Below are 13084 nucleotides of genomic sequence, written 5' to 3'. Positions count from 1 at the left end.
CATTTAACATATATATGTGTTTGCTATGCGGTTGTAATTAGTGATTTTAGACCACATTTTATAGACTGGTACTGATTAAGATCATGCATGATTTGTATAAGCGTAGAAATGAATTAACTAATCTGGAGTGAATCCTCATATATGAACACTTAAAAGCTAATGTACATGTTCAATTTCAAATATGATTTTTAACAGATATAGATTAGGTGTGCCTCAAGATGATAAATAGAAAGACTTAAATCTGAAGGTAATTCTTATTATTGAGGCCATATATTAATTTTCAAACGAGCCATATTAATCAATAAGCAACTGATATTCAACCAAACACTAAACATGTATAGATGCTGACTTCAGTAAAACAATAATTAAAGAGAAAATATAATAGATAAGTTCATAAGTAATTAACATCAACATAAGTAACAAAAAGACAACAATCTCTCCAAAACCTTAATGTCTGAATGAAAAAAAAGAAGTAACGCATAGCGGTGAGACATCATACCAATTAAGGATAATATAGCTTATTAATTACTAGACAATTGTTTTTATATTACTAAAGCTATTGCAGCAGAATAAAGAGGAGAGAGAGAGAGAGTTATTTATTACCTCTAGACATTGCCACATAGCTTAGGTTGTAAGAATGGGAGGCATGTAATCAGATTTAGTACCAAGGATACGAGCTTTTGTGTCGGGAAAGCATTCACATCCAGGAAGCTCAGTGATGTCTCCTTGACTAGCAATACCGATGGGGTAGCGAAGTAGATGACCAGGAAGGTCATGTTCAAGTGACTCACTAGAGTAAAGATCCCAATACTTGTCGGCAACACGGTTAACTTTCTTGACACATTCTTGGCTCGATGGATCCAGGAAAGTTTCATCGAGCATTCCTAAATGTTCATACCATAACGACATGCGGAAACCATGGATTTGACCACGAGCTGGTTGTCTTACTGAGAGGTGATATGGTTGATAGCCTCCCATTGCTATCTCTGAGTCTCTTGCACCATCCATTGATCTCTGGTTGATATTTGCGGATCCAATAATAATGTACTCATCGTCAACTGAAAAATGAGACGTTAAAATATTTAATTAAATATAAAAAATTAATAAAAAAACTATCCTAGAATAATGTTTAAACACTTTTTTGTTCCAAAAATATTATACAAATGAGAAAATTCTTAAAATAGCATTAATTAAAGTTTAAAAGAGAATTTTTTTTTATCATTTTGTATTTGGATTTTGATTTATTTATTAGGTTTAGGGTTAAGTCTTTAGAGGGATGAAGTTAATGTAAGGGTTAAGTAATTTAATCATTTTATCTTTTAATTAATACTATCTCGATAAAATTTCTCCTTATATCCATTTTTGTTATAATTGTTTATGCTATCTAAGGTCATTTGCCCAATTATAAATTCTGCAAGAGTTAAAACACTCACCGATCATCATTTTGGTGTGGACATATATCATGAAGCGACGTGCTTCTTGCGCACGGATATAGTCTGAGTCTGGTTCAGGCTTCTCTGTAGGCTCATACTCTCCATCTTTCTTCACCTCTCTGTTCCCAAGGCAGAAGAATGTTAAATAATCCCTTGGATCCTCTTCTAGACCCTTTTCTCTAAGTGCTTTGATCACATCTTTGTACATCATCTCCATTGTCCTTCTCTGCCAATCTAGTATAGCTTGTACTGAACCACTCTCAGGTATCCCTTCAGGCCACATTGGAACAACAACATAAACCTTAAACCTCTCACCAGCTTTGATCTTGCTTACAATCTTCAACGATAGCTCCTTTGGAATCAAATGAAGAGCATTTATTTCCTCAGGTTTGATTCCATCTGCACTCCAAGCAAATGAGCTTCCTAGGAAGTACTGGTTCTCGATATAGATGAAGTCTTTAGCTCGTCTAATGGCATGAATGTATGCATCTTGAATACTCCTATCAATGATGTTATCTTTACCACTCACAAGACCTGCTTCTGCTGCAGCTTCAGGGGAGTCAGGAAAGGCAGCAGCTGCTCCACCATCTATTGATCTAAAAAGCTGAACGTTCCACGAGTCATGATCCTCCGAGAACAGAACAGGAGAAGGAGGGATGATAATGTCATCAAGATCTCTTATCTTAACCAAAATATCTTTACCGCCTTGCCTATTCCACCTCTGCTCAAAGTTATACAAGACATCCCATGCAATAGCTCCTTCAAGACGGCAGTGAATGTCATGCCACGGCTCTCTAGGACCGCCTTTTGTTATCGCCGCGCCAGGGAAGTTTGGTTGATGGAAGTCATCATGATGAACAGTGTCCAGTGTCCTAAACAAGGAGTGGAATGGTGTGTCGTATCTTCCATCACAAAGATCAAGACCACCAATAAAACTCACAATCCTTCTTGATTTTGTTCTTGATGATCCTCCTGGCATTTCACTGTCTACCACAACTATCTTTTGGTGATGAGTGAACATAGTTGAGACTTGCAAGTTTTGGACAATGCTTCCACCATCATCAGGGTTACGAGGACACAAAACACAGTTCACATCAGTTCCTTGAAAGAAATTCTCAGTTTCTTCATCATGAGTAGCCATAAGCCCATCTTGTTTCAGCAAATCGACCGATGTTCTATCGTCCCAAACCAGTAATATAACTTTAACACCTTCACTAGCTTTCTTCTTGAGTATCTCACCAATAGTCAAATCTCCTCCTTCCTTAGGCCTCCTTGAGTCCCTCACCAGAGAGATCTCAGCGTAAACAGACCAACCAGTAATGTAAATTAAGTGCTTAGCATTAGTAATAGCATCAAAGATATCCTCCCAACACCGATTCGCCTCGTAGTATTTCCCGCCAGCAAGAGGGATTTTAGGGACAAAGTTTCCAGGAATATGAGCATCTTGATACAAAGAAACTTTGCATCCTCTTCTTTGAGAGAAGAAAGTGTATGGAACTCCAGGAAACTTAACACTTTTGATACCGCGGTTCCAGTTTTTATCCTTTTCAACGCCAAAGTACTGAAGCTTCACATGGATCTTTGATCCTCCTTCAACGGGTTTCTTCTCAGTATCTAATATCTCAACCCATCTATCAACTTCCTCTCCATGGAGAATATCTTCAACGGGAATGTAAGCTCTTCCTATTAATGTTGCACCAATGGGGTTATCGTCTTTGACGGTGAAGATAACATGTTTAGCCATGTGACCACAGTAGATATGAAATGACTCGTGCCATTTTGGGTTGTTTGGTTCGTTTGTTATCTTTCTTGTTCGTCCAACTCTAGCTTTCTCTAGATCGATTGTAGCGTATAGCTGAGGTTCTCCTTTGCCAACCCCGATTGTTTCTTCCACATTTGCTAGAATCTGAAAAGATTAGAAACAAATATCAAAGTGAATCGAGAAATTTAAAACCAGAAACATTATAGATGATAAATTAATACCTTGCCAAAGAAGCCTGATCTGCCTCCTTCACTCCCATGAAGAGAATCAACTTCATATATTGTAGCATGTAACCTTCCATGCAACAAAAACTCTTCCATTTTATCTCTTCTATAAACATTAAAACCCAATTCCAACACATTAGTAAAATAGTATTCGTTTCTTTGTTACATTAGTAGTTAAATAAAATGTCTGATAATACATGCTTCAAGATCAGAGATTAGTATATCACTTGTCTTAAACTATATTCAAGCGCGCAAGAAACTAAACCGGTCGATAATCAAACCCAAAAAGTATGGAAAGAGGATACAATTTGTAAGAGAAAAAGAAACAAAATGGATTTGAGAGAGAGGACGTATTACCTGCAAAACTCACAGTGATTGATAGAGAGATGAGAGAAGCTGGTTTGTTAAGAAATTCGGATTTTGATCCGAGAAGGAAGCTACTTTGAATGAGTGCTAAATTGTGTGTGGAGCTGCTTGATATATTTTGTGATATTAATAGAAGTTGATGCAATGACGAAATGAGTTTTACAAATAAAAAGATATACACGTAACGGTCTGTGACGATTCAGCTCCAAAAACCACGCGATTTGAGTTTTAAGACATTGTCCAGATCACAGATAAACGATGACACTAAAGGCGATCGATAGAACATGTTTTTGTAATCTTTAGTGATTTTAGGAAAAAAATAACCAGAAATTTTGATCTTTTTGTTACACATGCTTTTCAAATTTATTGCAAAACTTTACATAGCTTAGTATTTACACTATGACTTATACTTGAAACAAATATTAAATCCACAACATATAAACTTGAATACTACATGACTAATGACCGAAAAATAAATATAAAATTGAGTATTTAAATGATTTGTTCAAGTTATAAACACGTATTTCAGATATTAATTTAGATTTTGGTATTTGTTCGAATTCAGTTTTGTGTTTTTTTATGGGTTTTCAATAATATTTTTGTGTGTTTAGATACCTTTTGCATGAACCACCTAACTACATGATCCGTTTGGATATTCTAAAGTTCAGATCGGATTTGAATTTAGTTTTTTTGGATCATGTTCGGTTTGTATCCCGGATTCCACCTGGTTGTGACGCGAAACACAAGAAATCAAGACACAATGTTATCAACACGTCTTCAGGTTTACATCTCTATCCATCCTTCATGCGGTGTAAGTTCACCAAAGACTCAGTGAACCATCGTTCATAAACCCCAGTAAATGATTAAAATCTTCCTTAAAATTTCTGTAGATTCATTGCAGTATATACTAAGCTTCTCAGAGTACATACCGTAGAGAGCGTGCATCTCAGAGATTTCAATTAGCATATTGTAGCCAGCGCTACTGACATATTCTATGTAAAAGACTTCCACATTTGATACAAATATCATCATCCAAAAGGTTATACATGATGAGTACATATGTATGGGTTGTTCAAAGGCTGTTGTATCTATACATCTGTATACAAAAGCATATGTTAAACTGTAGAAACATTTTTCACATATTTATTTTATTTTTGTGACAAAATAGGATCACCAATCACTGATGTCTTCTTAGATCTCACAAGAATCAGACCGGCCAAACATTGCATAACGGTTGTTTGCAACATTTTCATACAGAAAGTCCCTCACAAACCTGCAGAAAATATGGATAGCAAATTGTTTATAACATCACTCACTCACAAGAGGCAATTTACGTTTCCTTGGGCTATTTAAACATGTGAAGCGAAAACTTACAGAGGCGCAAACTGCAAAAAGAAGGCAAGCTGTGGAAATGGCAAGTCAATGTATTTCATGATCTTCAAAACCGCTTCTGATTTTATGTAAGACCTGAACAAAAAACACACATGTGTAACACAACTAAGCAATATATCTGATAGATTTTTGAAAAACCTTAAATAGGTTCTCTCAATTTATTAACTTAGCCAACAGGAAATTAACTAACTCATACACAAATGCTATTTTCCCTAATAATTACAAGAAAATATATTCTAGCATCTACTAATCCCAAGATCCCCTAACAATATCAAAATTCATGTAACAAAAGTTTTGCTTTTCTATATATATATATATATATATATATGTTGTTACCTATCTTTCTCGACAAGTACCACACTAGATATATCATCAGGAGCACGTCCAGACCGCATTAACAGTTTCTTTCCTGCTTCGCTCTGTAATGCTTCAAACCTTATGCTCCTGAACACACATATCATAGTTCCATTCCTTACATTTGGCTCTCTCAGTGAACAAAACTAAAAGTTCTAATACGACAATGGTTGCCTCAGATCAGACACTAACCTGTTATGATCATGGTCTCGGACAAACTTCACGCCTCCATTACAGAGATTGCAAACTCCTGATAAGATTCAAATAAGTATTGAATTTGTTTGATACGTTCTTCTACAAACCCAGAAAGGTGAACAAAGAAGTCAGCGATTAGATCAAAGTGATCACCGTCGAACAACATGATGGGCCTCTTGTCTTGTTCGAAAAAGCTTGAAGTTTCCTTGACCCAGTCCACTGAAGTGCGTGGGTTAGCAGAAGCAGAGACTCTTACCCTAACTTGCGCACGAGGCGGAACGGTTAACCGCCCGAAACTCGCCGGAGCAAGGATTGCCATCTCAATCTCCGGAGAGCCACACAAAATTTGATAGTTTGATTTTATTTTCGGAAATAAGAATAGATTTATATGATAAACGAGTAAAATAATGCCACGTCATCCAAATATAGCCACTCAATTCAAGGATTTAAACCACGTCACTATAAATGTAGACGCTTTAAATTGGGAAACCGCTCTCTTTGACAAGTCGTGCCTTAGAGACTATTCTCTTCTTCTGCTTCGCTAGAAACAACGTTCGTCTCGTCTCTGCGATCTGAAACGTCGAAGGTGAAAGATGGGTTTGGTGGGAGAAACCGTAGACTCAATTAAATCTATTCAGATTCGTCAGCTTCTCACTCAGGCCATCAGACTTGGTTAGTTCTTCGTTTCCTCTCATGTTAATCTAGTTCAATACGATTTCCTTATCGAAGTTTGAGTAACTTGCATGTAGCTACTAGCTAGTAGGGTTCGCTATTGCATGAACGTTGCGGCTCCAAAGTTTAATCAATTTCCATAAAATTAGAGACCCTTATGAGAATTCTTGAGAATTTAGCAAAATTTAGCAAAATTCTTGAGAAAAATTTAGCAAAAAAAAAAAAAAAAAAAAAAAAAAAAAAATTCTTGAGAATTTAAATATTTTGGAATTTTGTTGTTGGTTCATGGATTTTTAAAATTTTAATAGGTTCATCTTTGTTGGTTTAATCTTTTTTTATCTATTTAAATTTATTATATTCAAAAAATTTAGTTACGGTTGATTCGCTAAATCTAATTTGATTGAGAGATGAAATTCTCTTTATTTTTAATTACAAAACATAATTTTTAAAATATCATGTATATTTATGAGAATTTTCAAATTTATGTAATAAAAATCTAAAAAACAAAACAACTATCCCCTATATATTAAAAGAGAAGCATTACAACATTTGAGAGTAACCACGTATCATCACCATAATGATTCTTAGAATCCTTAGAGAAATAAGTTAGTCCATCTAAATATATAATAAGCTTTTTATTAAACTAACCAAAAGTAATTATCATTGTTTTTAATTCTTTCTTTAAATAAAAATTACATAATTGTCTAATGTGGCTAAAATATATATGAAAATTAATAATTTTGAATAATAAAGATTTGATACAAATTAGTGTATCCTCTATCATTTTTGTTTAACTTTAAGTTATTAAAATAAATTAAAAAATCATATTAACCATATAATTAAAATTTAGATTTTTCCGTATATGTTATATTTTGAACTTTTTAAAAAGTCTCACATTAAAATTTTTATGATCCATGATTTTTTTTGATGACAAGATACAAATTATTACAAAATCAAGTAAGTAGGAAGTCTCATATATATTAATATATACCATAGAAAGTACATAAAGATTTTAATTTTGAAATTTGCTTTGAACAAAATTTTTTTGATAAAATCTTTGAACAAATACTGACAACTTAATATTTAAATTTTAAAATTTTCATTGAATGTTTATAAATTACTAAAACTTTCAAAAACATCGCACAATGAAAATTTTGTTATCAGCGATTTAAATTTTTTGTTATCAGCGATTTAAATTTTTTGTTTTAAAAGATACAAATGAGTAGAACGCATCATTTAACATATATCGATATTAAAAATATATTATTTATCTATGTATATATTATGTAAATTTAATTATATAAAATAGAAAAAAGTTATCGTTTGGATTAATAAAATTTATTTACGTATTCACATCAATTCAATTATATACGTAATAGTTACTGACTTTTTCATTATCCAACATATATATTATTTTATAATATATAAAAGAATATATAATATGTAATATAATTTATAAATACAATGTTCATTCCGTGCAAGAGAAGGGTCTTAATCTGGTTATTTAATAAATATCTACCACATCTCAAATCCAAATTATGCGTACAAATCAACAATAGTTTTATTTGGGTTTAGTCATATTTAGGCATGGTTTTAATTGAGTTTATACTATCAATGTCTTTAAACAGAAAATGTCCATCTAGACACTAATTTGACACCCTAATCTCAATTTGTTGTCTGATAGGGATGATTGTCACGTCTGCTTTGATCATATGGAAAGCTTTGATTTGTGTCACTGGAAGTGATTCCCTTGTCGTGGTTGTTCTCTCCGAAAGCATGGAACCTGGTTTTCAGAGGGTAAATGAAATCACTGAAATGGCTTACATTTTGTAGCGGTGTTGCTTGCTTCTATCTAGACGGATATGTAACTGATAATCTATTTTGAGGGTCAACATATTTCTGTTTTACTCAATAGTGGAATGAATTTGGTATCGTGTAGGGTGATATATTGTTCTTGCACATGAGTAAGGACCCCATTCGAGCTGGCGAGATTGTTGTTTTCAATATTGATGTAAGTTTCCTTTTCTTTTGCTTAGTTTTGATTCAGTGATTCATCGTGGGATCTTTCTCCTAACTCGTATTTTGATTCATGCTTCTCTTTTTAGGGTCGTGATATTCCAATTGTCCATCGTGTCATTATGGTAAAGTTTCTCTAGATTTCCTCATTATCACCTATATGATTCTGATTTTTTCAGGTTATTATCTGAAGTATCAAAATATGAAACCTGATCGGGTTATTTGCTGGATATGTAACAAATCCAATACCTTTATTTTGGTTGGGTTCAGCTTTGGATTCGTGTTTCAGTTTTTTATGTCCATGCCTAATTCTTAGGGTGAAGAATGACACACAACTCTCATGATAAACATAAAATTTTGTTGTAAATTCTAACCAAGTGTCAAAGTAAAGAGGAAAAGAATCCAAATGTATATAGATGGTCGCCAGCCAAACTGCACTTGCAAAGCATAAAAGCAGTGGGTCGTCGTATATAACACTTAAGTAACTGAGAAGAAGTAAATACAAAAGAAAATTGTTACAACGACATTGTATTCTCGACATGATCATGAATCGCAAATACTTCAACACAATACCTACGCTTCTTTGTTTTATCGCGAACACCACCTTCGATATGAACTCTTCTAAAGCTGTTTTGGTTCATGTCATAGTAGTAACCATACAATGACTTATCAAAGAAATAGTTGCATTGAGTTGCATAAATCTCTCCAGCAGGGGTGGCACCAGAGAAGGTATCCACATCAGCTCCTAACAACTTCACTGGGTAGTTTGGCAAGCAAAGGATTGTTCTCGACCATTCTTGTTTTTTGGCATCATCCATAATCCAGATACTTGTGTCGCCGTCGTTACAACATATGCATCCCAACTTACCTAGGTGCTTTACCAGACGTTGATGATTAATACGAGCCAACAACAATGCTTTTGATAATGCAAGACGCGATCAAATCTTTTGCTTAGTTTTGATTCAGTGATTCATCGTGGGATCTTTCTCCTAACTCGTATTTTGATTCATGCTTCTCTTTTTAGGGTCGTGATATTCCAATTGTCCATCGTGTCATTATGGTAAAGTTTCTCTAGATTTCCTCATTATCACCTATATGATTCTGATTTTTTCAGGTTATTACATTACAGGTTCACGAAAGGGAAAATACTGGAGAAGTCGATGTTTTGACAAAAGGTGCCGGTTTTATTGATCTAAAGTTAGTTTAGTTGTTTATAATATTTGTTATTATCCAACGCCCATTCACATGTTCATTTCTATTGTTTCCAGGTGACAATAACCCTGAAGATGATAGACTTCTCTATGCTAAAGGTCAGCTTTGGCTTAATCGACATCATATAATGGGTCGTGCTGTCGGGTAATTAATTTACTTTAATCACTTATTTGTATAGTGTTTAAACCGGAATTAATCTGTAGTTACTCATAAATGGTTTTACCTTCTTTTTTTTTCTGCTTCAGCTTCTTGCCTTATGTTGGATGGGTGACTATAATCATGACAGAAAAACCTATCATCAAGGTCAATACATTCTCTGTTCTCGCTCTATGATCCATCCGTGATGAATACTCTATGACATTTTTGCATCTTCTCTTGTTCTTCTTACAGTATATTCTCATAGGTACATTGGGTTTACTCGTTATATCGTCCAAAGATTGATTTGAGTCTTTTTTGAAAAGGAATGGACTCTGCATGCAAGCCCTTTGGTTTATCATAATCTAGTTGTTGATTTGAGTCTTTGTTGTTTCAATGGAGAATAAAACAAGTTAAAAGGTCATTTTGTGGTCTAGACCAGTTAAAAATAGTACAATCAGAAAGCTAAGTTTTAATCATGGAGATTACCTTAAAATCAAGATTTGCCTTCTTATGAAAAGACTTGTTGGAAAATCAAATTAAAATCAAATTGAAGCTCGACAACATGAAACAGAACCGGATTTTTATGATGTCTGAGAACTTAGATGACCAAATTTAGGCATGGACAATTTGTAACTGAATTCAAAATTTAACTAAACCTGAATTGAAAACCGACATTTGTGTTTGATCTGATCTGAAAACATATTAGAATATATATGTATGATAGATTATTAACTAAACAAAAATGATTGAAAATAAATCTTAACGCACAAAAATGATTGAAAATAAATCTTATATTGCGTTACAAAATGTAAAAAATCTGAAATAATATTAACCAAATCATACTCAAACATATGAGTCTTTTTGATAATTTAACAGATTGAAATAGATCTTTAAAACAACATAAAAAATTTTCTGGATCCACGGACCCATGGCAAATGCCCATGTTACCATATGGGTTATCAATGTGTTCATTCTCAAATCGCTGCGAGACTGTCACGTGTCCATTATAATGTAAACGCATTTATTACCATGTTTTTCTTTTAATATAGTATATAATAGATTCATTGCTTAGTGCTAAAGTATTTTTTAGTCTTCAATCTAAATTACCATATTTACCTACTGAAGTATTGTGTAGCAAATAGCAATCATAAATATTATATATATATATAATCGTATGGTATATATTTTTTTAATAGCAAAATACATAAATTATACTTACCTAAATTCCCATTATTTTATATGTGTATATCAAGGTAATAAAATACTCTTTTAATTCTAATATTAAAAGACCGAAAATATTTGATTGATTTGGTTAGGTTCAATTGAATTTAAAATGAATCTTAAGTCCTAACCAACATCAATAATAGACAATCCGTATATTAATTAGTTTTTTCCATTGATATGGTTTTTAGATATTTTTCGAATGAAAACATGCATCGTGTATGATTTTTTTTTAATTCTCTTGTGATTTGTTCTTCATTTCTCTACTGTGTAGGACCGTAGGTTCAGATATTGAGAGAAACGTTTGACAGCTGAAGAACCTTACTCATTATATAAAGACGATTTGCTATGTATTATGCGGAAGAACCTTTGAATAGCAATCAATAGGGCCAATATCATTTCTTAGTTTTTAATGTATGTGTTCAGTTTGGATCAAAACGTTACCTACGGAAATTTATATTACATATTTAATTTATTATAATATCATTATTTTATACTCATGAGGTTTGTCGGATTTTTTTGTATGATGAAATGTTATATTGGGTAGTAAATTAATGATTTGGTTCGTATGTATTACGCTAGAGATAAATTATATTACACTAAGGTTTGGCTAAACTCTTTGTAATGATGTCATATCAGCAATTAAAAGGTTTAAGGGAGTGACACATAAGCAAGATTACTTTGTAATTAGTACAAAATTAAAGTTATATTTTTAAAAGATTCTCAATTAATATATAAAAGATATTTATACTCACTTGTACACTTCTCATTATTTAATAAGAAGTAGAATTTAAATTCTGACACTCTTAATCCAAAATTTTCATGAGAAACTTGGCTCCAAAAAAAGTTTCAAAAAAAGAAAAAACACTTGGCTCCAAAAAGCTATTATAATAGCAATAGTGAAAGTGATGCTCACTTAAGGCCATGATTAACGGGATGCAAAGTGGGTTTTTAGGGGAAAAGGTGGTGTGGGCCCCACCGAAAGGGGGGATACCGTTGTCTTCTGTCGCAAAATAAGAGATGTCTTTTGCACTGTTTCGTGGACCCCACTAATACGTGGCGGCCCGCGATTGATTCAATTTTAATTTTTTTTTATTTTTTTTAAATCAGCAAAAAAAAAAAAAAAAAAAAAAAAAAAAATGAAATAGGAAACACAAGTGGGGTATTTGCATTGAGGGTGCTCTAAAAGAGGATGGGCATGAGCGTAAACAATCTGTTTGTACTACATATAGTCACGGTTTAGTTTTTCTACTGCATGGATGTCGGTTGGATTTATATAGTTCACATGTCATATAATTTATTATCTGGATTAACAATCTCTAAGACTGTAATTATTGGAAAATAAATAGGTCAACTCAAGAGTAATATGCATTAAAAACCATAATGAAAGGGATAAGTACAAGATTTTGTATATCTTTGTTCATTATTGTTTATAACTATAAGATAAGGATATAATAATTAAAAAAGGGTTTACTGTTGTAAATAGAGTGTTTAGAGACTGAATATCTCTATGTTATTATTAATGATCAAGAGGTTCTTTTATATAAGGATTACAAGATGAAGATAAATGGAAAGTATCCAAAACCTAAACTCATTAGGATTAGGAAAACTACTAATACATAATAATGAAAAGATTACATCTAGTAGGAAAAGGAAAGGACTTCCTTTTCTCCAAGCTTTGTGGCCGCCTTTCTCTCTACTAAAGTCGGCTCTCTCTCTCCTCTCTCTAGGCTTCGGCCATCTCTCCATCTTCTAGGTATTGGGCCGGTCTCGGTCCGGGCCTGGTTAATGACAATCCACTCCATGATTTATAACACTCCCCCTTGGATGCTATAACCATACAGGATTCATAGTACGCTTCATGTTGCCTCATTAAAACCTTATCAGGAAAACCCAGTGGGACAAAACCATGATGAAGGAAAAAAAGTACAACACGCACTACTCCCCCTGATGTGAACCTCACTGTAGGTTTCCACATTGACGCATCTGATGCGTAATGTTTCCTGTATATATAGGATGGGAGTAATCAGCTAGTTTCATTACTAAGCCGTAACTAGACCACTTCGACCTCTTAGGTCGTTTCTCATGTCTCTTGACAT

The 13084-nt window shown here is 33.4% G+C and overlaps 3 protein-coding genes across 7 annotated transcripts; 1 reads left to right on the top strand and 2 right to left on the bottom strand.

Moving 5' to 3' along the window:
• Positions 1 to 362: 362 nt before the first annotated feature.
• Positions 363 to 3889, bottom strand: LOC106331273 (phospholipase D alpha 2-like). Of its 3 annotated transcripts, none has more exons than XM_013769593.1 (4): positions 3777 to 3889; positions 3417 to 3525; positions 1434 to 3339; positions 363 to 1058 (listed from the first exon to the last, which is right to left on the bottom strand). In XM_013769593.1, exons 2-4 carry the CDS (start codon positions 3513 to 3515, stop codon positions 625 to 627), a joined length of 2439 nt encoding a protein of 812 aa, XP_013625047.1. In that variant the 5' UTR covers positions 3516 to 3525; positions 3777 to 3889; the 3' UTR covers positions 363 to 624. The 3 variants fall into 3 exon arrangements, with proteins under 3 accessions (XP_013625047.1, XP_013625049.1, XP_013625048.1); XM_013769595.1 differs by lacking the exon at positions 3777 to 3889 and adding an exon at positions 3617 to 3754; XM_013769594.1 differs by lacking the exon at positions 3777 to 3889 and adding an exon at positions 3647 to 3754.
• An 886-nt stretch (positions 3890 to 4775) lies between these two features.
• LOC106332208 (DCC family protein At1g52590, chloroplastic) lies at positions 4776 to 6116 on the bottom strand. Its single transcript, XM_013770689.1, has 5 exons — positions 5880 to 6116; positions 5724 to 5781; positions 5514 to 5621; positions 5160 to 5252; positions 4776 to 5058 (listed from the first exon to the last, which is right to left on the bottom strand). Exons 1-5 carry the CDS (start codon positions 6043 to 6045, stop codon positions 4977 to 4979), a joined length of 507 nt encoding a protein of 168 aa, XP_013626143.1. The 5' UTR covers positions 6046 to 6116; the 3' UTR covers positions 4776 to 4976.
• A 111-nt stretch (positions 6117 to 6227) lies between these two features.
• On the top strand, positions 6228 to 10240 carry LOC106331944 (signal peptidase complex catalytic subunit SEC11C-like). Of its 3 annotated transcripts, none has more exons than XM_013770385.1 (8): positions 6228 to 6398; positions 8083 to 8195; positions 8338 to 8409; positions 9439 to 9474; positions 9544 to 9589; positions 9683 to 9770; positions 9872 to 9929; positions 10017 to 10240. In XM_013770385.1, exons 1-8 carry the CDS (start codon positions 6320 to 6322, stop codon positions 10065 to 10067), a joined length of 543 nt encoding a protein of 180 aa, XP_013625839.1. In that variant the 5' UTR covers positions 6228 to 6319; the 3' UTR covers positions 10068 to 10240. The 3 variants fall into 3 exon arrangements, with proteins under 3 accessions (XP_013625839.1, XP_013625838.1, XP_013625840.1); XM_013770384.1 differs by lacking the exon at positions 9439 to 9474 and adding an exon at positions 8504 to 8539; XM_013770386.1 differs by lacking the exon at positions 9439 to 9474 and having other exon boundaries at positions 9529 to 9589.
• Positions 10241 to 13084: the final 2844 nt, after the last annotated feature.

This window comes from Brassica oleracea, chromosome C3, assembly GCF_000695525.1.
Source record: "Brassica oleracea var. oleracea cultivar TO1000 chromosome C3, BOL, whole genome shotgun sequence".
Lineage (NCBI taxonomy): Eukaryota > Viridiplantae > Streptophyta > Magnoliopsida > Brassicales > Brassicaceae > Brassica > Brassica oleracea.
Note: the sequence above shows the minus strand (reverse complement) of the source record. Positions and strands in the feature narration are given on the sequence as shown.